This window comes from Kalmanozyma brasiliensis (assembly GCF_000497045.1).
Source record: "Kalmanozyma brasiliensis GHG001 unplaced genomic scaffold PSEUBRA_SCAF16, whole genome shotgun sequence".
Lineage (NCBI taxonomy): Eukaryota > Fungi > Basidiomycota > Ustilaginomycetes > Ustilaginales > Kalmanozyma > Kalmanozyma brasiliensis.
The window spans coordinates 351744-371442 of NW_015961955.1; the positions used below are offsets into that span (position 1 = coordinate 351744).

A 19699-nucleotide genomic window follows, 5' to 3' on the forward strand; every position below is an offset into this window, starting at 1 on the left:
GATCTGAGTTTAGCACATCGCCTTGGCTCTTGGCTGTGCACGCGAGAGAGTGTGACGCAAAGCCAACAAGGCGGTGCGAGATGGAGTGAACCACCCGACTCGGAATGAGAGCAAAGACGGAACCCTCTCCCGTGGTCCAAGGCACACACACACACACAGCACGTTTGACACTTCTTGGCAGGGACACCGCAAGTACGTTTTTGACTCAAGCTCATCTGCAACCTTCGCTTTCGACCACCGTCTTTCCTGGTCAACCCACACCACACGCATCCCCTTTGACCCGTCTCGACTCGATCACATTCATAGGACCTGCAGCTACATCCAACACGATACCTGCACACCATGTCGGCCTCGACACCATCTCATACAGCAGAGGCCTCGTCGGCGGCCACTCCTGCCATCAACGCAGCCTCGACAGCAGAGCAAACCTCGAACGCTTCCACCTCCGACGCACCCTACACCTCCAACATCAAGCCTGCCCTCGTCAATTCCACACCCAGAGCCTCCAACGCCAGCAGCACCAACCACGTCACCCAGCGTCCCAAGCGCGCCACCATCGCCGACTCGGAACCCGACATGCTCGAAAAGGGTCAAGCCAGCTCCACAAACGATGACGGCTCTTATGGTTCCTCCTCTGATCCTGCCTTCTCATCCGGCACCAGGAAGCGCACCGTCGACCGGGATCAATCTTCCATCGGCGAAGGTCTCGGCGGTCCCTTTGCCGGTCCCCCTCGTCGAGCCACCATGGACTCCAAAGCCACAATGCGACGCTCCTTCAACGAGCTCTTCACTCCCGAACATCGTCTCGGCAAACCTCCTGGCACTCTCGCCAGTCTCAAGAACATCCTCTTTGGCTCCTTCCTCAACATCCTCCTCGTCTTCATCCCCGTCTCGTGGGCACTCCACTTCGCCCTAGACCAGAACGTCACCAAGAACGGCATCGCCGTCTTTGTCACTTCCTTCCTCGCCATCATGCCTCTCGCCACCATCCTCTCCCAGGCCACCGAAGAACTCTCGCTCAGAGTCGGCGAGACCATCGGCGGTCTCATCAACGCTTCCCTCGGCAACGCCGTCGAACTCATCGTCGCCATCGTCTCGCTCTTCAACTGCGAGCTCATCGTCACCCAGACCTCGCTCCTCGGCTCCATCCTCTCGAACCTCTTGCTGGTGCTCGGCACGTGTTTCTTTGTCGGTGGTCTTCGCGTCAAGGAGCAGGTGTTTCTGGAAGCGCCCGCTCAGCTCAACACGTCGCTCCTCATGATGGCCGTCATCTCGCTCGTCATCCCTTCGGCCTTCCATGCCGTCCTCGGCAACCTCGATAACACCGTCGAGCGTGCCGACATTCTCAAGTTCAGCCGTGGCGTCTCCGTCTTGCTGCTGCTCATCTACATCGGTTTTCTGTATTTCTCCCTCTCGTCGCACAAGGAGTTTTTCCAGGACGACAACGAAGATGAGGAGGAGCAGCCCAACATGAACATGACCGGCGTCATCATCTCGCTCGTCGTTGTCACCTGTCTCATCGGTGTTACGTCCGAATGGCTCGTTACGGCGATCAACTCGGTCACCTCGACGGGCGCCATCACTCGCACCTGGATCGGTTTGATCTTGTTGCCGATTGCCAGCAACGCCACTGAGCATCTGGCAGCCGTCATCTTTGCGTGGAAGAACAAGATCCAGATGGCCAGCTCCATCGCCATCGGCTCGTCCATCCAGATCGCCCTTTTCGTCATCCCCTTGCTCGTCCTCATCGCTTGGATGGGAGGCAAACCTTTGACCCTCCTCTTCGACCCTTTCGCTACCATCCTGCTGTTTTTGACCGTGCTCATCGTCAACTTTGCCATCGCCGACAACAGGTCGAATTACCTCGAGGGGTTCGTGCTCATCATGGTGTATCTCATTGTCGCACTCACCGTCTGGTTCGTCCCCGACGACCTCGCCGACACGCTCTTTTCCGATGAGTACTGCAAGACCGGTTGATTGGTCGAAAGGGTTTTGTTAATAGGATTCGTTCTCTCATCGCACGCTCGTTTGTCGTTGTTTTCCGTTGCACGCTTTAATCTATGCTGATTCTATGCCGAGACCAGAACGGTGACTGCGTGTTTGGGGTGTGTGTGTTGCCATCCATTCCTCATTCGGAGCGACGCTGCTCTAACTTGGCCACCGTGGCGGTTCTTGCAGCCTGATCGCAGAATGATGCAGCACCGCCGCTGCCCCACGTGCCCTTGTGGATTAGGCTCTCTACAGCTGGCCCCTCAATCGCTCCCCCAATCCCACATACTCGTCCAGACTCCCCGGGTTCCCCAACGTAGCCCTGTTGATCTCCCCGACACTTGCACCGTTGATAATCTTCTTGACGGGCACCTCGACCTTTTTCCCATTCAACGTCTTCGGCACCTCCTCGACCCTCTCTATGAACCTCGGTACGTGTCTTGCGCTTCTCTTGGTCCGAATGAGACTCGAAATTGTCTTTTTGAAGCCCTCCCAATCGATCCGCGCTACCGGGCTGAGGACGAGGAAGAGGCATACGACTTCATCGTCTCCCGCTTTCGTCTTGAGGGCGACTACGAGGGAGTCGGTGATGGTGGATGCCAGGGGGTTTTCGGGGCTTTCGAGGAGCTCATAGATCTCGCTGCTGCCAAATCGAATTCCGCCAGGGTTGAGAATCCCATCGCTTCTCCCCATCATCACCAGCCCACCGTGGGGGGAGAGACAGACAAAGTCGCCGTGATACCAAACCCCCGGCACCTGGGCGTAGTAGGAGTCGAAGTACTTGGACTCGGGTTGACGCCAGAAGCCCAGTGGTTGGGCTGGGAAGGGACGACGACAGATGAGATCCCCGACGGTGTTGGGCGTGGTGACGAGACTGCTAGAAGTGGAGTCGTAGACGCCGATGGCCATTCCTAGGTTTCGCGCCTGAATTTCGCCGGCTCGGACGGGAAGGGCCACGTTGTGTCCCGCAAAGAGACTGCACAGGTCCGTACCACCTGTAATGGATCCGATGAGCACATCACCGATGTTTTCCAGGATGTACGGGTAGAGCTCTGCACGAAGCGGCGAACCCGTACTGAGAATCTGCCGGACCTTGAGATCCGGGTGCGCCTCGATAGGCTTGTAGTCGGTCTTGGAGAGAGCCCCAAGGTACGCAGCGGACGTACCGAACGTCGTCACGCCCCACTTGGCCGCCAGATCCCATAGCACAGAGACGGGTTTCAACGGCGATCCGTCATACAGGACGATGGGACATCCAACGACGAGTCCGGCGATGAGGAAGTTCCACATCATCCAACCCGTCGTGGTGTGCTGGAAGAAGACGTCATCCGTGGTAAGCCCGCCATGGATGATGTGCTCCTTGGAGAGCTGGAGAAGCATCCCACCGGCGCGGTGAGTGATGGCTTTCGGCTTGCCCGTGGTTCCCGAGCTGAACAGGATCCATAAGGGATGGTTGAAGTCGAGCTGCTCGAACTGCATCTCTCCCTCGTCGCCTTCGGACAGCAGTGCGTCCCAGCTACACCACTCGGTCCCTGCATTGGAGGTTTCTGGGACCGGGTGTGATTTGACGTAGGAGACAACTACAACGCTCTCCAACGCCTGCTCGTTTACCCCGCGATCGGCTTCCAGTCCCTCCACCACCCCCCTCACTTTCGCTAGATGATCATGCACCCTCCCATTATACCGAACCGCATTGACACTGACCAGCATCTTGGGCCTCACCGTCCTCAACCTCTCCAACACGCCTTCCGGTCCAAAGTCCGCTGCGGCGCTCGTCCAGACCGCGCCGATGGACGATGCAGCCAGGAAGGCGACCAGATTCTCGATGTTGTTGGCGGAATAGCTCGCGACACAATCATCTTTCTTGATCCCTCTCTTGCGCATGGCACCGGCGACCTTGGCGGTCAACTCGTACAACTGGGCAAAGGTGATGCTCGTTTCATCTAGCTCCCCTGTGCTCGTGTCGACCTCCGTGGACTGAATGACGGCAACCCGCTCGCGCAGGGGGGAGGAAGGTAGGCCATGACGCAGGAGGTTCTCGGCAAAGTTCAACCTCGCACCCTCAAACCATCGGGGAGGCGGGTAGATCTCCGCGTTGTCATCGATCGCTTTCACCGCCTTGGTCGACGAGATGACGTTGGTCTCGTCCCACACGGTCGACCAGAACTCATCGAGGTGTTCGCAGGACCATTCCCACAGCTCGTTGTAGTCTTGCAAGTTGAGCGAGAAACGAGAGTTGATGGTTCGCCGAAAACGGTCCATCGAGGTGGCCGAGGGGTCGGTCGGCGACCACACCAGCTTGCCCTGAATCGATGCGTCGACGCTGTCCATGTCTGCGGTAACCGATGTGTATGTGATGGAGGGGGAAAGGATGAAGGAGAGCTGGTCCGGGGAAGAAGGTTGCATCCCGGTCAAACGGGTCAATGCGTCGGTCGGCTGCCAAGAATGCCCCAGAATTTGCGGGGTTACCGATTGTCGGCCCCTTCAAGTCCGGGATAGCCGAGCCTCAGTGTCGACTCGCGTGTCCCCTCCTCCCTCACCCCGACCATGCTGAGACTCAGCAATCAACTCGCAAAGCATCCCACATATGCGCTACTTCGCGATGAGGTACACAGCCCATCCACCATCCGCAACATCGCATCCATCGGCTCAAGACACACACACACCAGGCTCACACCAAAGCTTAGGATCAAACATGTATATTTTTCAAACGGCGAAACTACCATCCCTTAGAGCTTAGGTCCAGCAGCGGAGACCTCGGCGCTGACGTCGTTGGCGTACTTCTCGAAGTTGGTGTTGAACATCTCGGCCAACTTGTGAAGCTCGGTCTTGAAGGCGTCCTTGTCGGGCCAGCTGGTGGCGGGGTTGAGCAGGTTCTCGGGAACGCCCTCGATCTGGCTGGGAATCTGGAGGTTGAAGACGCCGAAGTTCTTGAACTTGGCCTTGGCGAGGGAGCCGTCGTGGATCGAGTCGATGATCTTCCTCGTGTACTTGAGAGGGCAACGTTGACCGACACCGAACTTGCCGCCGGCCCAACCGGTGTTGACGAGCCAGACATCGGCCTTGTGCTTCTCCATGCGCTCGGCGAGCATCTTGGCGTACACACGGGGGTGAAGGACGATGAAAGGCTGACCGTAGCAGGTGGAGAAGGTTGGCGACGGCTCCTGGATACCATCCTCCGTACCGGGCGTCTTGGAGGTGTAACCCGCAATGAAGTGGTACTGCGCCTGGTTGGCGTCGAGCTTCGACACAGGGGGCAACACACCGTACGCATCGCACGTGAGGAAGATGATGTTCTTGGGCGGCGAGTTGGCCATGCAAGGAATCTTGGCGTTGGGAATGAACTCGATCGGGTACGAGCAACGCGTGTTCTCGGTGATGACGACATCGTCGTAGTCGACCTCACGCGTGTTCTTGTCGTACACAACATTCTCCAAAACGGCACCGAAGCGGATGGCGTTGTAGATCTCGGGCTCCTTGGCAGCCGAAAGACCGATGCACTTGGCGTAGCAACCACCCTCGATGTTGAAGACACCCTCGTCGGACCAGACGTGCTCGTCGTCACCGATAAGCGCACGCTTGGGATCAGCCGAGAGCGTCGTCTTGCCCGTACCCGAGAGACCGAAGAAGAGCGAGACGTCGCCGTCGGGACCCTCGTTGGCCGACGAGTGGAGCGAAAGCTGGTTGAACTTGACGGGCATGAGGTAGTGCATGACCGAGAAGATGCCCTTCTTCATCTCACCGGCGTACTCGGTGCCGAGGATGACCATCTCGTGACGCTTGAAGTTGACCTCGACCGAGGTGGAGGAAGTCATACCGGCGGTGAATCGGTTGGCAGGGAACTGGCCGGCGTTGTAGATGATAAAGTCGGGCTCACCGAAGTGCTCGAGCTCCTCGGGGGTGGGACGGATCAACATGTTGTTCATGAAGAGGGCGTGGTAGGCACGCGAGCAGATGATGCGGACCTTGATGCGGTACTTGGGGTCCCAGCCTGCGAAACCGTCGAAGACATAGATGTCCTCGCGCGTGTTGAGGTAGTCGATGGCACGCTCACGGTTGATCTCGAAGGTGTGCTCGTCCATCTTGATGTTGACGGGACCCCACCAGACGTGGTCCTTGGAGGTCTCCTCGAAGACGATACGCTTGTCCTTGGGCGAACGACCGGTCTTCTTGCCCGAGTAGTTGATCAAGGCACCGGCGGACGAGATGACGGCGCCCTCCTTCTTGATGGCGTCCTCGTAGAGCTGTGCGACGGAAGCGTTGCGCTTGAGGTGGACACGGTCCATGTCGAAGCCGGCATCGGAGAAGAGCTTGAGTTCGGCACCGAGGAGGGTGTAGTGAGGGTTGTTGGTGGGCAACTCGTCGTGGTGGTTTCCTGGCGACGTCATTTTGGGCGAGGGTTTCTAGAGGGTGATGATGCTGGGTGTAGATATGTGTGCTGTGGTGAGAAGCGGTAAGGAGGAGAAGGACGAGGTTGGATGTGGTGAGAGGATGAGAAGAAAGGAAGTGATGAAGAGCACGAGGCAGTGATGCGACGAGCAAGGGAAGAGGAGGTGGTGGGCAGAGCAGTGTGGGACAGGTCGGCGAGCCACACGGAAACACCCGTGGGAGCGAGGGCGAGGGCGAGAGAGGGGACAGAGGGAGGGTGGAGGCGGAGCGGGCGAGAAGGAAAAGGCGGGGCAAAGGTGAGGCAAATAGTCAGTCTCGATGTGTGAAATGAAACGAGGCCAGGCCAGGCCAGCAAGCGAAAGTGACACTCAAGCAGACAGGCAGAGGCGGCGGTGATGCATGTGCCATGTTGAAGCATCGGAGAAAAGAAAGGTTTGAACCCGTGACACCGGCAGCAGCAGCAGCAGCAAGACTGCCTTGACCGCATTGGCCAGATGCACGAATGTACATTCGCTCGTTTGTCATTGGCTGCCGACATTGCATCGACGTCGCTGTTGATTCGTTGACACAACCCAGCGTTGATCATCGACATGGACAACGACGACGACGAGCAAGTGTCAAGCGGAAGTCGACAACGACAACGACAACGGGCAGGGGAGAACATCGAGCAACAGCAGCGGCCGTGAAAGGCAGCAGTCGATGACGGTGCATGCATGGCAGCCAGGCACTGAGCGGGCAAGCGCGGCAAACAATGGCGGCCATTGAGAACCGGCACAACGGCAACAGCTCCATCCCGATCTTGGGACTGCACACAGGCAGTCCCAGCTCGGCTTCTCGCCTGTGCCAGCTTCCGATCGACATTCGCCTCAAGGCAAGGCCAAGAGAGCGATGATGACCACGACGCTTGGCGAGGGGCCGAGGGCGAGGGCGAGCAAGAGGCGGCGGCGGCTAGGCACAAGGGAGAGCAATCACGGCTGAGACAGTGCCGTTGGCCTGTGAAATGTGAAATGGCTCTTTGTGCGACAGGGCGGGGCAGATCGGAAATGGGCGCTCTGCTGATCTGCTGCCGCTTTTTTGGTTTCAGGCGAAAGCGGAAAATAAAACAATTTTGGTCCATTTGGAATCGAGCCAAAATGATTCATCGTCCGCTTCAAACCGAGAAGCAGGCAGGCCAACAGCAGATCGGCATCCGTCATGGCTGTGCCTCGACGATCCAAGCCTACGCATCACCTGTCAAGGCGGCCGTCGCCATCATCGAGCTGACTACCAGTTTCCTGACAGTATGCCAAGATGGATACGACGAGTGACCATGCGAGAGCAGAGCAGACAGAGAGCGAGGATCCAGCCAAAGTAGCCGGTCGACCCGAAAAAGTGGAGAGAAAAGAGCGACGGCTGACTGAGACGCACGCTTCTTCCCCACATTTTTCTGAACGGATCTTTCCGTCGACTCTTCCGCTTGGCTGCACGACGCATGCACCATCGATGTTGCACAAGCCATCAATGCCCTGGCATCAAGCAGCGTGGCAGCAGCAGCGACGACGACAACGATGGCATGACCACGACGACAAGCTGATGACAAGAGTGCAGAGCCTTGCCATGCCACTGATGCTCCAGCTCTGCCAAGTGGGGGAGATACCAACGAGCTCGGGAGCCCACGAAGCGAGAACGACGACCAGGTGTGCAGCAAAACTTACCAAACGACAAATGCGCTGATGTCCTGATGACCGAGGAGTGGTGGTGGCAATGAAACAAATGCGAGAAGGACCAGGCAACGGAAGCAAGGATGAAAGGGGGATGATGAGGGAAGAAGAGTTGGAAGAACCGAACCAGAGGTCTTGCTCGTATATATGTCTTCTCAACACTTGCGTCTCGAGGCAGGCGAGCTAGGCTCTCTGGCTAGGATCGGAATCCAAGCAACAGAATCGGAACATCACGGACAGGCAGCGCTCGCTCTCTGACGTCGATATCAAGCGTCGCTCACTAACTTAGTGTGGGTCCAGGGGTGGGACTGGCGGGCGGGCTTTGCAGCGACCCACCTCACAATCTCTCGCATGCGGGCGGCACCCAATCGGGCGGCCCTCGACAGGGGTGCTGTGCTCACATGCTGCGATTCGGCATGCAGGTCCCCAGACAGACGGCAACTGTCGATCCCAGCGCCAGTCTCAGAGGCTCTCGATCGGCTCTTACAGTAGTCTGCCAGCGTTGTTGCGAGTACAGAGCATGGATCCAGGGTTTGCATTTCCAATGCGCGCTACGCCGAGTCGCTTTCGGAGAGTTGCGGGTCCCGGAGACACCCGATATTTCTTCTTCGCTGTCTTCTCCCCTCGTCGAGCTTGATGCAGTTGACCATCGCTGCGATCGCACGAAAATGTTCGAGCTTGACCCTGCAGGGTGCATCGACGCAAGAACGGCTTCCTTTGCGTGACTGTTCGACAGGCAGCTGTGCAAGTCAAAGCACCTTTCGAGACGAAAAAGCATTCTGACTTGCGTCCAAGCAGCGTAATATCACCAATGGAAGCCGTCCCATGCTGGGTCGGGAAGCTATGAGGTCGAGCCGACATCGCACATGCAAATGGAACAAAGCTACAGTAGTACGCCGCGAGTGACTACTGGCAGCTTTGTCGCTTGGACGAACAAACAGATCCCGGCCCACAGCCCGAGTCTTCCGATATCGCTTGGACCAAATTCAAAAATGTAACAACTCTGGAAAAATGTGGGTACAGTAACTGCATTACTTACACATGACTAATCTCACTCCACGTCTGCGCGCCCGCTTTGGCCAGCTCAGAAGATTCAAGCATGCACAAGCTGCTTCACTAGCATCTCCTTGTCGGCGTCCACATCTCTGCTGTACACGCGCGAACTCATCCGTCGACCATGAGCGAGGCAACAAGACCAAGGCCACTGGCGGTACGTATCAGCGTCCCTGCGCTTGACTCTGGCTCTCTGCGCCCGCCGCATAGATATGAGCACCTGACAGCGACTGACGAGCGTCTCATCCTGCTTACCACCCTCCCGACTCCAAATCCTCCTCAACGCTGCGCTCTCTCACCTCGTTTTGATCTCGATAGTCGCTACACGCAAACGCGCCGCCCTTCAAGCCGCTAATCCCGACCGCACTTCTCCCTTATCTCGCCTTTGTCCTCCTCTCATCCGTCTTCCTGGCCGCGTTCTACTTCACAACGTGAGTATCGCATGCATCTGGATGCGGGGACCGCTCGGATATCTCGTCATCAGCACGTATACTGACCCCATTGACCTCTGCGGACGTCGATCCCATCCTAATACGGCCCAACTGCCCACTCGCTCGAAACGCTCCACAGACTACCAAAGCGAAGCGTCACATCGAAAGAGATCATCGTCGGCGTCGTCGCCAGTCTGCAGGCAGGCTTTGGCGTCGTTGCTCTGTTCAATGCTGTTGGCGTCTATGTATGATCGCAAAACGCCGGTCTTAATCACCGCGGTGGACAATATAGCCTTCTTCTCGTGTCGCTTTTGCTTTCTTGCAAGGTGCTGTCTGTGAGAGCAAATCGAACGGCTGAGCACTGCGTAGCGTTCTGGACGGTACTTGCTAGCCTATAGCGACGTCTTGGGCGGCTTGAGACTGCACAAGGTTGACAAGAAGCGTTACGGGCTATGCGTGAAGTCCTTGCAGCCGCTCGGATTTGGTGCACGTTTTTTGCTGCCCCAATTTACGCCGCACATTTCTGGCGTGGTAGGTATCTTATGGCCGTACCATGGCGGACGAGGTGCTTGCCATTGTGTGCAAGGCCAATCATGCCCATCTTTGCTTTTCTCTCTCCTGTGTCTGAGCTAGCGGCTCGCACCATGCAGACCGGCACCCGCTAGGCTGACAAAGCAACGGCTCGAATGCGGAGAAAGCGAGCGTCGACGCTTGGGAGAACGCCGAAATCGGGCGGTCGAAGGAGCACGATCGGTGGACCCTGGCTCACAACCCACGCGTCTCGTCATAACCTTCATTTCGACGCCCACCACACGCCCATCTCCGCGCCGTCGCACTCCCACCCCACCCCATTCTTTCAGGAACAATGCCGGCGACACGCACGACGCCGAAGGATGTGCTCATCCGAGTGCCCAAAGTGGAGCCGTATTCGAATCGATACGTCCCCCCATCGGCGCGTGCGCGGGAGGAGGCCAAGCGGTTGGCTGCAGCAGCCGTACCCGAAGGATCGACATCGACGCTCGATGTGGGTGTCATAGCAACCTCGACCACTGATGCAACCGCCACAATGCCACCGCCGGGAACAAGAGAGGTAATCGAACCCATCGAACAGGGATCGAAGGAACGCGGCAACTCGCCAACCTTACCCTTCCTCTCGATCGACCGCGAGGAGGAACGAACCGTCGAACTGTCCAAAGCGGCCACCTCGTCGGCGGGATGGAACAGCCTCCTTGTGTGGGCGAGACGACAACGCGGTGCACAGTGGGACGAATCCACCGCCCTCTGGCAGGTCGATCGCGGTTCCAAGGAGTATTACAGCTTCGGAGAGAATCCCGCTACCACCCGACGCGGCGATAAGCAAAAGGAAACAACAACAACAACAGCAACAACAGCAACAGCACCGGTAGTGGTCGAGGAGGACGAGGATAAGGGACCAACACGCGTGTCTGCGAGGAAGATCGAGGAAGCCTCGGGAGCCAGCCCACCACCCGTCTCCAGCGGAAGAACAATACGTCTGCTCCGCAGATGAACGACGATCCTTTCGTTTTACTCCCACGGAAGTCCATATGCCATGTAAACTTATTCTCCGCACACGATATCCAAACTGATCATTTCATACGCAGGTGCCGCACAGGCGAACACGCATCTGACTCAGACCAAGGTGAAGCACGCGGACGATGCCGATTTAGAAGGACATTCGGTTGCAGGGTCCACCAAGTGATAGAGCATCTTCATTATGCAATGAGGTTCGGCTTCCTGCGCTGCGTCCAGCTCTCGAGCTGCCTCCAAAAGTGGCTCACCGCCTGCTTGTCGGTGTGCCTCTTGTTCCGATCCACCTGCACCTCGACCACATTCCAATCCCTGACATTGGGGTTCTGCGGCTCGTTGTGCCATCTGACGTAGACGCCCATGACGTTCTTGAACAGCTCCCTCGGCTCGGTCCATCGGTAGGTCTTGAACTGCCATGCTTGGCCGGTGGTGAAGACGGCAATGACGCGATTCCACGGATCCGATCCGGGGGCGGAGGCGCTGGACCCGCCCAACCTCGTCACGGCCTCAGCACTGTCCACCACCAAGATCCTCCTCCCGATTCCTACGCCCGCCGCGCCACCCTGAGCGCCCGTGCCGCCGCGGCTGGTGATGGAGACGACGAGGTCTGCGACCCCGCGCGCTCGCTGCCTCGCCTCTTCCGGCGCCACAAACACGCCTTCTTCCAAAAACTGCTTGATGTTGAACATGTTCAACAGACTCGTGGGCGAACTCGACAGCACAACGATGGGATCCTGTGCTCGCTGCTTCCTCACCTGGCCACTAGCAGACACACCTGGTCTCGACGCCGATGGAGCACTTCCGGGGGGTGGCGCCTTGCCCGCTGCCCGCCGCGCCGCTTCCACTTTCGCCGAAAATGATCGTCGGAAAGATTCAAAGTCGGCCACCTTGCTCGAGACGCGCGAGACGGCCGCACCGCCCGTCAGACCGGCCAGATTGCCCCGCAGCGCATCGTTGCGCGTTCGCAGCACGATCTCGTACGTCCCCTTGACGCGTTTGACATACTCGACATCGCGCGCGTTGACCTGGTACGCACGCTTGACGCCTCCGACCTCGGCGGCGGAAGAAGCATCCGCGCTGGTGGTAGCGATGGAGGCGGTGCCGGTCGATGCTGTTGCTGCGGAGGAAAGGTCAGCGAGTTGGAGCACACCCGCCCAGTCGTCTCGTCGGCCCAGCAGGTAGTCGAGGATCGCCGCCCTGTCGAGCGTCGGAAACGATGCCACTTTGGCGGTGGCCGCTTGGGCGAGATAGGCACCTGGACGCTCATCGCGCGCTTGCAGGGCGAGGATCACGGCTTCGACATCGTAGAAGAACGAAGGCTCTGCGTCCGGGTGCGGAAGGTTGCCAGAGGAACGACGAGAGGCGAGGTCGTCTCTGGATCTTGCGAGGCGTGTGGTGGTAGACTTGTTCAATGTGGCTCCACCAACCTTGATGGAAGATGCTTGAAGAATGGATGTAACTGGTGCGGACTGACTGTCGAGAAGCTGTATCGATGCCAGCGGGTCCACCGGGTTGGGTGTGGATCTGATCGCCTCTCGAATCAAGTCGAGGGCATCTTTTGCGCTGGAAGAAGCCGTGGCAGCCATTGCTCTAAAAAGCGTTTACCGCGCTGCGAGTGTATGGCAATGGTCTGTAAATGCAAGCGCGAGGTTGGAGCAGAGGAAAGGAAAGATCGTGGGTCGAGGTGCGTAGTGCGGAAGAAGTCGATGATAGAGTGTTGGTGTTGGCGCGAGCTGCGACGGCGAGGTCTCTGAAATCCGAGTCCCGATTTATGGCCGATTTGAGAAGAAATTTCGCTCAAACAGCGCAGCGCAACAAGAAAAGTCCTAAAAAAGTTGATACCGAATGGAATGAGTACATGCTACATTACCCTTCGCCACCACCAACTGCATACTGATCGACGCCATCGACAGCTGTGCATCCCCGATCCCAATCACCTACAAGTCCCTCAACCCGACTTGTAGCTTTCTACAATGGCTCGTGGAGGTAACCGTGGCGGAGGAAGAGGAGGCGGTCGCGGTCGTGGCCGTGGCGGTGGAGGAGGTCGTGGTCGTGGAGGAGGCGGCGGTCGAGGCGGAGGACGTGGGGCTCACAATGGAGGTCAGCGAGCCTCCTACTTCCCAAGCGACCAGACGAACGCTCGTCTCGAGGCCTACTACATCGACCAGGGCATCCTCGACCCCTCCGAATGGGCCACCTTCATGGACTACCTTCGCACCCCCCTGCCCACCACCTTTCGACTCACCGCCGGCAAGGAGACAACACCGCAGCTCCTCAAGGCGCTCCAGGACATCTATATTCCATTCCTGTCCAATGTCACGTTCGATGGCGAGAAGGTCGACCCGCCGAAGAACCTGCCTTGGTACCCAGATGGTCTCGGATGGCACCTCAACACCAAGAAGAACGTCATCCGCAAGTCGCCCGAGTTCAAGCGTTTCCACCAATTCCTCGTCCACGAGACCGATGTCGGCTCCATCAGCCGTCAAGAGGCCGTCTCGATGCTGCCGCCTCTCTTCCTCGACGTGCAGCCTCACCATCTCGTTCTCGACATGTGCGCCGCCCCCGGCTCCAAGACGGCTCAGCTGATCGAATCGCTCCACTCGCCCTTCACCTCCGCTCCCAGCGCTTACAACCCCATGCCCACCGGTCTTGTCATCGCCAACGACTCGGACACCAAGCGCGCCCACATGCTCGTCCACCAATCGCAACGCCTCCCCTCGCCCAATCTGCTCGTCACCAACCTCGACGCTTCCAACTACCAGTCGATCACGGTACCCTACAAGGCCGCCGACGAAGGCGCCGAAGTCGTCCAGACCGCTATGAAGTACGACCGCATCCTCGCCGACGTGCCCTGCTCTGGCGACGGCACCATTCGCAAGAACGTGCCCATCTGGAAGGAGTGGACGCCCAACAACGCCGTCGGTCTGCACGCGCTTCAGCTCAAGATCCTCATGCGCGGTCTCAACCAGCTGCGCGAGGGCGGTCGTCTCGTCTACTCGACTTGTTCCATGAACCCCATCGAGAACGAGGCTGTCGTCGCCGAGGCGCTGCGTCGCTTCGAGGGCAAGGTGCGTATCGTCGACTGCAGCTCGCGATTGCCCGAACTCGTGCGCCGACCGGGTCTCACCACCTGGCGTGCGGCTCCCGGTCGAGGCGCTCATCTGTTCGGCAAGTCCAAGTACGCTCAGGAGAAGGCTGCCAAGGCTGCTGCTGTCGATGCGGTCGACGCCGCCGCTGCGGACGGAGAGGGCGAGCTGGTCGATGCCGACATGAAGGATGCCGAGGGTGAAGTTGACGAGACTGCCGACGCTGTCATCGAGGACGGCACCAACGCAGAGGCTTCGACAAACGAGGCGGCTCAACCAGAGATCGGCTCAGCCGAGTACCGCAACCGTCTCCCTGAGATCGCATGGATCAACGACTGGGAGCAGCTCAACGAGCTGGATGCCGACCTCGCCTCGCGCACGCCCAAGTCGCTCTGGCCCCAAGGCGACGAGGAGTCGCTCGGTACGCAGCACTGCATGCGTCTCTACCCTCACCTGCAGGACACGGGTGGCTTCTTTGTCGCGCTGCTCGAGAAGGTGGGCAACCCGGACGACGAGGGCATGGCCGCCGGTATGATCCGCGCCATGGACCACCTCGATGCACTTCAACCCGCTGAGGAGTCGATCACCACCACGGCCAAGCGCGAGCTGTCGCCCGAGGCAGCCGCGGACGGTGCCGAGCCCGCAGCCAAGAAGCTCAAGGAGGATGTCACCACCGAAGCTGAGCCCATCGAGGTCGACGCATCGACCAACGTCAAGGAGGACAAGCACGCCGCCGACCGAGCACGCAAGGCCGCGCAGCAGAAATTCGTCTCCGAAGGCCACGGCATTCCCGGCGGTCTCCCCTACAAAGAGGACCCCTTCGCCTACATCCCTCCCTCCAACGACCAGGTCCAGGCATGCAAAAAGTTCTTCGACCTCAAAGACACCTTCCCCCTTCGCAACCTTCTCGTTCGTAACGAGGACCACCAACCTCTGCGTTCCGTCTACCTCACCTCGACCACTGCGCGCGCCGTCATCACCTCCGGCGGGCCCGGTCGCGGCAACCACCCGCACATGAACCCCATCTCGCTCCGCCTCATCAACTGCGGCATCAAGAGTCTCGGTCGCCAGGACGCCGGTCGTGACGGAACGCTCGAGTGCAAGTGGCGCATCATCTCGGATGGTCTGCTGAGTATCCGACCGCACATCGAGGAGAGGACTGTGTTGAAGGCCGAGCTCAAGGATCTGGCGTTTTTGATTGCGAACCACTACCCGGTATTGGACCACGTGCCCGGCGAATTCGGGGAGCTGCTCAAGGGCAAGAAGATGGGCAGCTACATCGTCGATGTTCTGCCGAGCGAGCACGAGGGTAAGAAGCTCGAGTACAAACTCAGCTTCCCCATCTGGAGGGCGGTCAACAGTGTCAACCTTATGCTGGACAAGCAGGAGAAGAGGTGAGTTTCGCTTCCCCCACAGCAAAGCGCCATGTCCGCAACCCGAATTTTCTGACCGTGACAACTAACCTTCTAAAATTTTGCCCACCGCCATCTTATCGCCAGCGCACTGTCCTTCCGAATCTTCGACACGGACCTTTCGTCTGCCGACGGCGGGCGTCAATTCTCCTCGCAACCGTCCAAGAAGAAGAAGCCTGCCGACGCCGAGATGCTCTCCGACGCTGAAGACGCCGCGCGGGCTGCGCTCACCACCACCACCGCCGCCGCTGCGGCGCCAGTGAAGGTCGAGCTCGCCCCCTACCAATCGTCGTACATCCAACTCGCACTCGACAGCGCCATCCTCAAATTTGACGGGCCGTACACGCTCAAGTCCGGTCGACTTTCGCCGTACTTCTTCAACGCCGGGTTGTTCAATACGGGGGCGAAGGTGGCCAAGGTTGCGTCGTGCTATGCGCAACGCATCATCGAATCGGCTGTTGAATTCGATGTGCTATTCGGTCCCGCATACAAGGGCATCCCTTTGGCGGCGGCGACAGCCATGGCGTTGCAGTTGCAGCACGGACGGGATGTTGGGTTCTGCTTCAACCGTAAGGAGGCCAAGACGCACGGTGAAGGCGGGTCGCTTGTTGGTGCAGAGTTGAAAGGTCGCGTGCTGATCCTCGACGACGTAATCACAGCGGGAACAGCGATCAACGAGGCAATGGACATCCTCGCCTCCCAACCTGCGGCGGTACTCGCCGGCGTCGTCATCGCTCTCGATCGTCAAGAGAAGAGCCAGAAGGACGGCATCCCCGGCGAAACTTCCGCCATCACCGAGGTCGAAAAGCGCTTCAACACAAAGGTCTACTCCGTCGTGACCCTCGATCAGATCATCGAGTTCATGAAGCGCGACGAAACGACCTACGGCGAAAAGATCGGAAAGATGAACGACTACCGCATCACCTACGGCACTAGCGAGGTGGCCAAGGCCGAGGCGGCCAAGGCTGCCAAGTAGATGGCACAGTCAAAATGTATAGGTTTTCTCGTTTTCAATGCTGCATACACACATTGCCAGACTGTGATGCGACGTTCAAATTGCAGCATACAGTGGGCTTCACTTGCCCTTCTTGACGGGCGCGTTCGTCTTCTTGTCATCCTTCTTGGCGTCCTCCTTGAGACTGACGATCCTGTTGAGGACGATCTTGCCACCCTGCTTCTTGTCCCCGAACAGACCAAGGTCGCCGCTGAGCCTGTCGAGTGCGAAGTAGGCCGTGCGCATGCCCTGGAACCTCACCAGCTCCTTGCCAACCAGCTGGTCTGCTGTTCGCTCTGGAGCGCCGGCGCCTGCACCCTCCGTCGCTGCGGTCTGCGTCTCGCTCTGAGCCTTAGCGGCGTCGACCTCGGCCTTCTTGGTCCTGTCCGCTGCATCGCGGCGAGCCTGCTCCATCGACTGGCGCGCAACGTCCCAGAAACCAACCTCGACCATGGCGCCTTCCACAATCTCGAGCGAATCCGGGTTGACGTGGTCCAAGAAGTTCTCCTCCGCCGCCGGGTCGTCGGACGTAAACAGCTGATGGAAGATGCGCGTCTCGTCCACGCGCACTGGGCTCTTCGACGGTGCATGCTCGGCAACCCACTGGATGTACGTCTTGGGCTTGGGCGTGCTGGCATCGCCGTAGGTGGCGATCACCTCGATCGGCTCGCCCTGGTCGTTGGTCTTGAACGACGTGCACGTGATAGGGTAGGGCACTTGGAGCAGGCCAACGGTCTTGCCCGGTGCGAGGCGGAAGTAGTCCTTGCTGTCCACGGCGCGGAAGTCAGAGGCGTCGATGTAGACGGTGCACGTGAAGGGCATCTTGTTCGTGCCCATCTCGGGCGCTTTGGGATGGAGCGGCTTTTCGAGCTCCTGGAAGTGGTCAGCGGGCAGGTTCTCGATGGTCACCTTGAGCGGGTTGAGCACCATCATCAGTCGCGGGGTGGAGAATTCGAGGTACTGGCGCACCGCCTGGTCGAATCGGCTGATCATGATCGTCGACTTGGCCGTGGTAACGCCGAGTGAGCTGACAAACGACAAAATCGCTCCGGGAGGAACACCGCGTCGTCGAAGCGCAATGAGCGTGAACATGCGCGGATCGTCCCAGTCCTCAATGTATCGCTCCTTGACCAACTTGAGGATCTTGCGCTTCGACATGACTGTTCCCTGCAACGCCAAGCGGCCGTACTCCGACTGACGCGGCTTGTACACCTCGAGCGCATCGCACAGCCACTCGTACGACTCGCGCGAGAGGATGAACTCGGTGGTGCACAGCGAGTGACTGATGTTCTCGAAGCTATCGACCAGACAGTGAGTGAAGTCGTAGGTCGGGTAAATGCACCAGTCCTTGCCCGTGCGGTGGTGCGACGCCTCGAGGACTCGGTAGGCGATGAGGTCCCACATCTGCGGGTTGCCGTTCTCGAGGTTCTGCTTCATGCGGAGTGTGACCTTGCCGGGTGGGTATTTGCCGTTCTTCATCGCCTCAAAGTCGTCGAGCGACTCGTGGATGGGGCGGTCGCGGTAGCGCGAGGGTTTGCGCGGACCACGCTCGGGCCCACCTCGCTGCTCCTTGATCTCGTCGGGGGTCGAATGGTCGACGTAGGCCTTGCCGCGCTTGATGAGCTCGACGGCGAGCTCGTAGAGCTGCTGGAAGTAATCGCTCGAGTAAGTGACCTTGAACGGCTCGAATCCGAGCCAGCGCACCGTCTCAAGAATGCTGGTAAAGTACTGCTCCTCTTCTGCTTCCGGGTTGGTGTCGTCGTATCGCAGATAGCAAAGACCGTTGTTGAAGCGAGCGTAGCCAAAGTTGACTGCGATGGCCTTGCTGTGTCCGATGTGAAGGAAACCGTTGGGCTCTGGTGGGAAACGCGTCATGACCATGCCCTTGGTTGCAGCAAGGTGCTGTTCTCGAAGCTCTGGCTTAATCTGCGGGTTCTCGCCCGGCTTGTGAAGGTTGGCGAGGAAGCCCTCTTTGAACATGGCGTCCGGATCGACGGGACCTGCTGGCGCTGCATCTTTCTTTGCATCGGCAGAGGTGGAAGCAGCTGCCGGCTTCTTCTTTTCCTTAGGCGGTGGTGCCTTCTTGGGACCATATGTGGCAAGAAGGGATGCGTCCACGGCACTCTTGACGTCGACTGCGCTGGCCCATCGCATCTCTGGTGTGGCCTTGACACCGGCGAGGATGGAGCCGAGCTTGGGCCAGCCCTCGACGGGATCCAAATCGGATCTGTGAGACGCGATGTAGTCGTCTACTGCCGAGCGGCATTGCTCTGGGGTAACGACGACGCCTGTGGATCATTCACATCGGAGAAGAAGCATTGTCAGTGGTCTGCAACACTGCCAAGATGAAGTTTGAGCAGCAGCGAAGTAAGTCAGATCGGATAGAAACTGCATGCCATGGGGGAGACGAGTCTCCCTTTCGGCTCTAATACATGCGTTTTGGTTTTCTGTATCTCATCCCTCGAGGTTGCTGCTGCTGCTGCTGACTGCTGGATGTGCACTTACCAACACCACATTCCTTATCAAAGGAAGCCTTGTCTGGCTCGCCATCTGTTGTAGCGAGGAACTTATATGCCGCGTTGACTTGATCGGAAGAAGCGAGGCTACCGTCGACGATGCGTGATACGACATAGTCTCTCTTAGGCTTATTGGAGGCCTCTTTGGCTGTTGAGGCGGAGATGATGAGTGCTGATGCTTTCGGGTCGAGGGACTTGCTGGTGAGGTTGTTGTCGGCAATGACGCTCTCGAGCGCAGCAACGTGTTTTGGGTTGGTGAGGGTCTCGACAGCCCTGTTCCCGCTCAGGTTGAGCGACTCGAAGAGCTTGAGAAGCCTCGCATTTTCTGGATGGTTGACGTCGACCTTGGGGGGCATGCTGAGTGTCCTTTGTTCGATGGGGTGTGAATGCGATTCGGGTATTGAGCGGTGGTGCTGCTTGCTGTGATGAAGAGTCAGCAGATGTGCTGACGTGCAGTCAAGGGGAGGGCGCGAATGACAGATTGTAGGATGGTGTGGTTGAACGTCAAGGAGATAACGAAGTGTTGCTCAGCGAAATCGATTCGGGCTGAGCTTGAAGCGCAGAAAGTGTCGATCTTTCTT

General features: G+C 58.5%; 8 protein-coding genes across 8 annotated transcripts; 4 read left to right on the plus strand and 4 right to left on the minus strand.

Annotated features, from left to right (window-relative positions):
* Positions 1 to 342: 342 nt before the first annotated feature.
* PSEUBRA_001952 (Sodium/calcium exchanger membrane region) lies at positions 343 to 1977 on the plus strand (the record flags this gene model as incomplete). Its single annotated transcript, XM_016435131.1, has 1 exon — positions 343 to 1977. The coding sequence occupies one exon, from the start codon at positions 343 to 345 to the stop codon at positions 1975 to 1977; it is 1635 nt and encodes a 544-aa protein (XP_016293516.1).
* A 261-nt stretch (positions 1978 to 2238) lies between these two features.
* PSEUBRA_001953 (AMP-dependent synthetase/ligase) lies at positions 2239 to 4320 on the minus strand (the record flags this gene model as incomplete). Its single annotated transcript, XM_016435182.1, has 1 exon — positions 2239 to 4320. The coding sequence occupies one exon, from the start codon at positions 4318 to 4320 to the stop codon at positions 2239 to 2241; it is 2082 nt and encodes a 693-aa protein (XP_016293517.1).
* A 398-nt stretch (positions 4321 to 4718) lies between these two features.
* On the minus strand, positions 4719 to 6377 carry PSEUBRA_001954 (Phosphoenolpyruvate carboxykinase, ATP-utilizing; the record flags this gene model as incomplete). The annotated part of the gene is made up of 1 exon (XM_016435184.1): positions 4719 to 6377. The coding sequence occupies one exon, from the start codon at positions 6375 to 6377 to the stop codon at positions 4719 to 4721; it is 1659 nt and encodes a 552-aa protein (XP_016293518.1).
* Positions 6378 to 9255: 2878 nt separating this feature from the next.
* Positions 9256 to 9813, plus strand: PSEUBRA_001955 (uncharacterized protein; the record flags this gene model as incomplete). The annotated part of the gene is made up of 3 exons (XM_059464709.1): positions 9256 to 9288; positions 9450 to 9562; positions 9702 to 9813. The coding sequence occupies 3 exons, from the start codon at positions 9256 to 9258 to the stop codon at positions 9811 to 9813; spliced, it is 258 nt and encodes an 85-aa protein (XP_059321218.1).
* Positions 9814 to 10427: 614 nt separating this feature from the next.
* PSEUBRA_001956 (uncharacterized protein) lies at positions 10428 to 11090 on the plus strand (the record flags this gene model as incomplete). The annotated part of the gene is made up of 1 exon (XM_016435129.1): positions 10428 to 11090. One exon carries the CDS (start codon positions 10428 to 10430, stop codon positions 11088 to 11090), a length of 663 nt encoding a protein of 220 aa, XP_016293519.1.
* Positions 11091 to 11295: 205 nt separating this feature from the next.
* PSEUBRA_001957 (RNA polymerase II accessory factor, Cdc73) lies at positions 11296 to 12696 on the minus strand (the record flags this gene model as incomplete). The annotated part of the gene is made up of 1 exon (XM_016435173.1): positions 11296 to 12696. The coding sequence occupies one exon, from the start codon at positions 12694 to 12696 to the stop codon at positions 11296 to 11298; it is 1401 nt and encodes a 466-aa protein (XP_016293520.1).
* Positions 12697 to 13083: 387 nt separating this feature from the next.
* On the plus strand, positions 13084 to 16584 carry PSEUBRA_001958 (Phosphoribosyltransferase domain protein; the record flags this gene model as incomplete). The annotated part of the gene is made up of 2 exons (XM_016435139.1): positions 13084 to 15590; positions 15696 to 16584. 2 exons carry the CDS (start codon positions 13084 to 13086, stop codon positions 16582 to 16584), a joined length of 3396 nt encoding a protein of 1131 aa, XP_016293521.1.
* A 99-nt stretch (positions 16585 to 16683) lies between these two features.
* Positions 16684 to 19474, minus strand: PSEUBRA_001959 (Glutamyl/glutaminyl-tRNA synthetase, class Ib, anti-codon binding domain protein; the record flags this gene model as incomplete). The annotated part of the gene is made up of 2 exons (XM_016435170.1): positions 16684 to 18890; positions 19108 to 19474. 2 exons carry the CDS (start codon positions 19472 to 19474, stop codon positions 16684 to 16686), a joined length of 2574 nt encoding a protein of 857 aa, XP_016293522.1.
* Between the last annotated feature and the right edge of the window lie 225 nt (positions 19475 to 19699).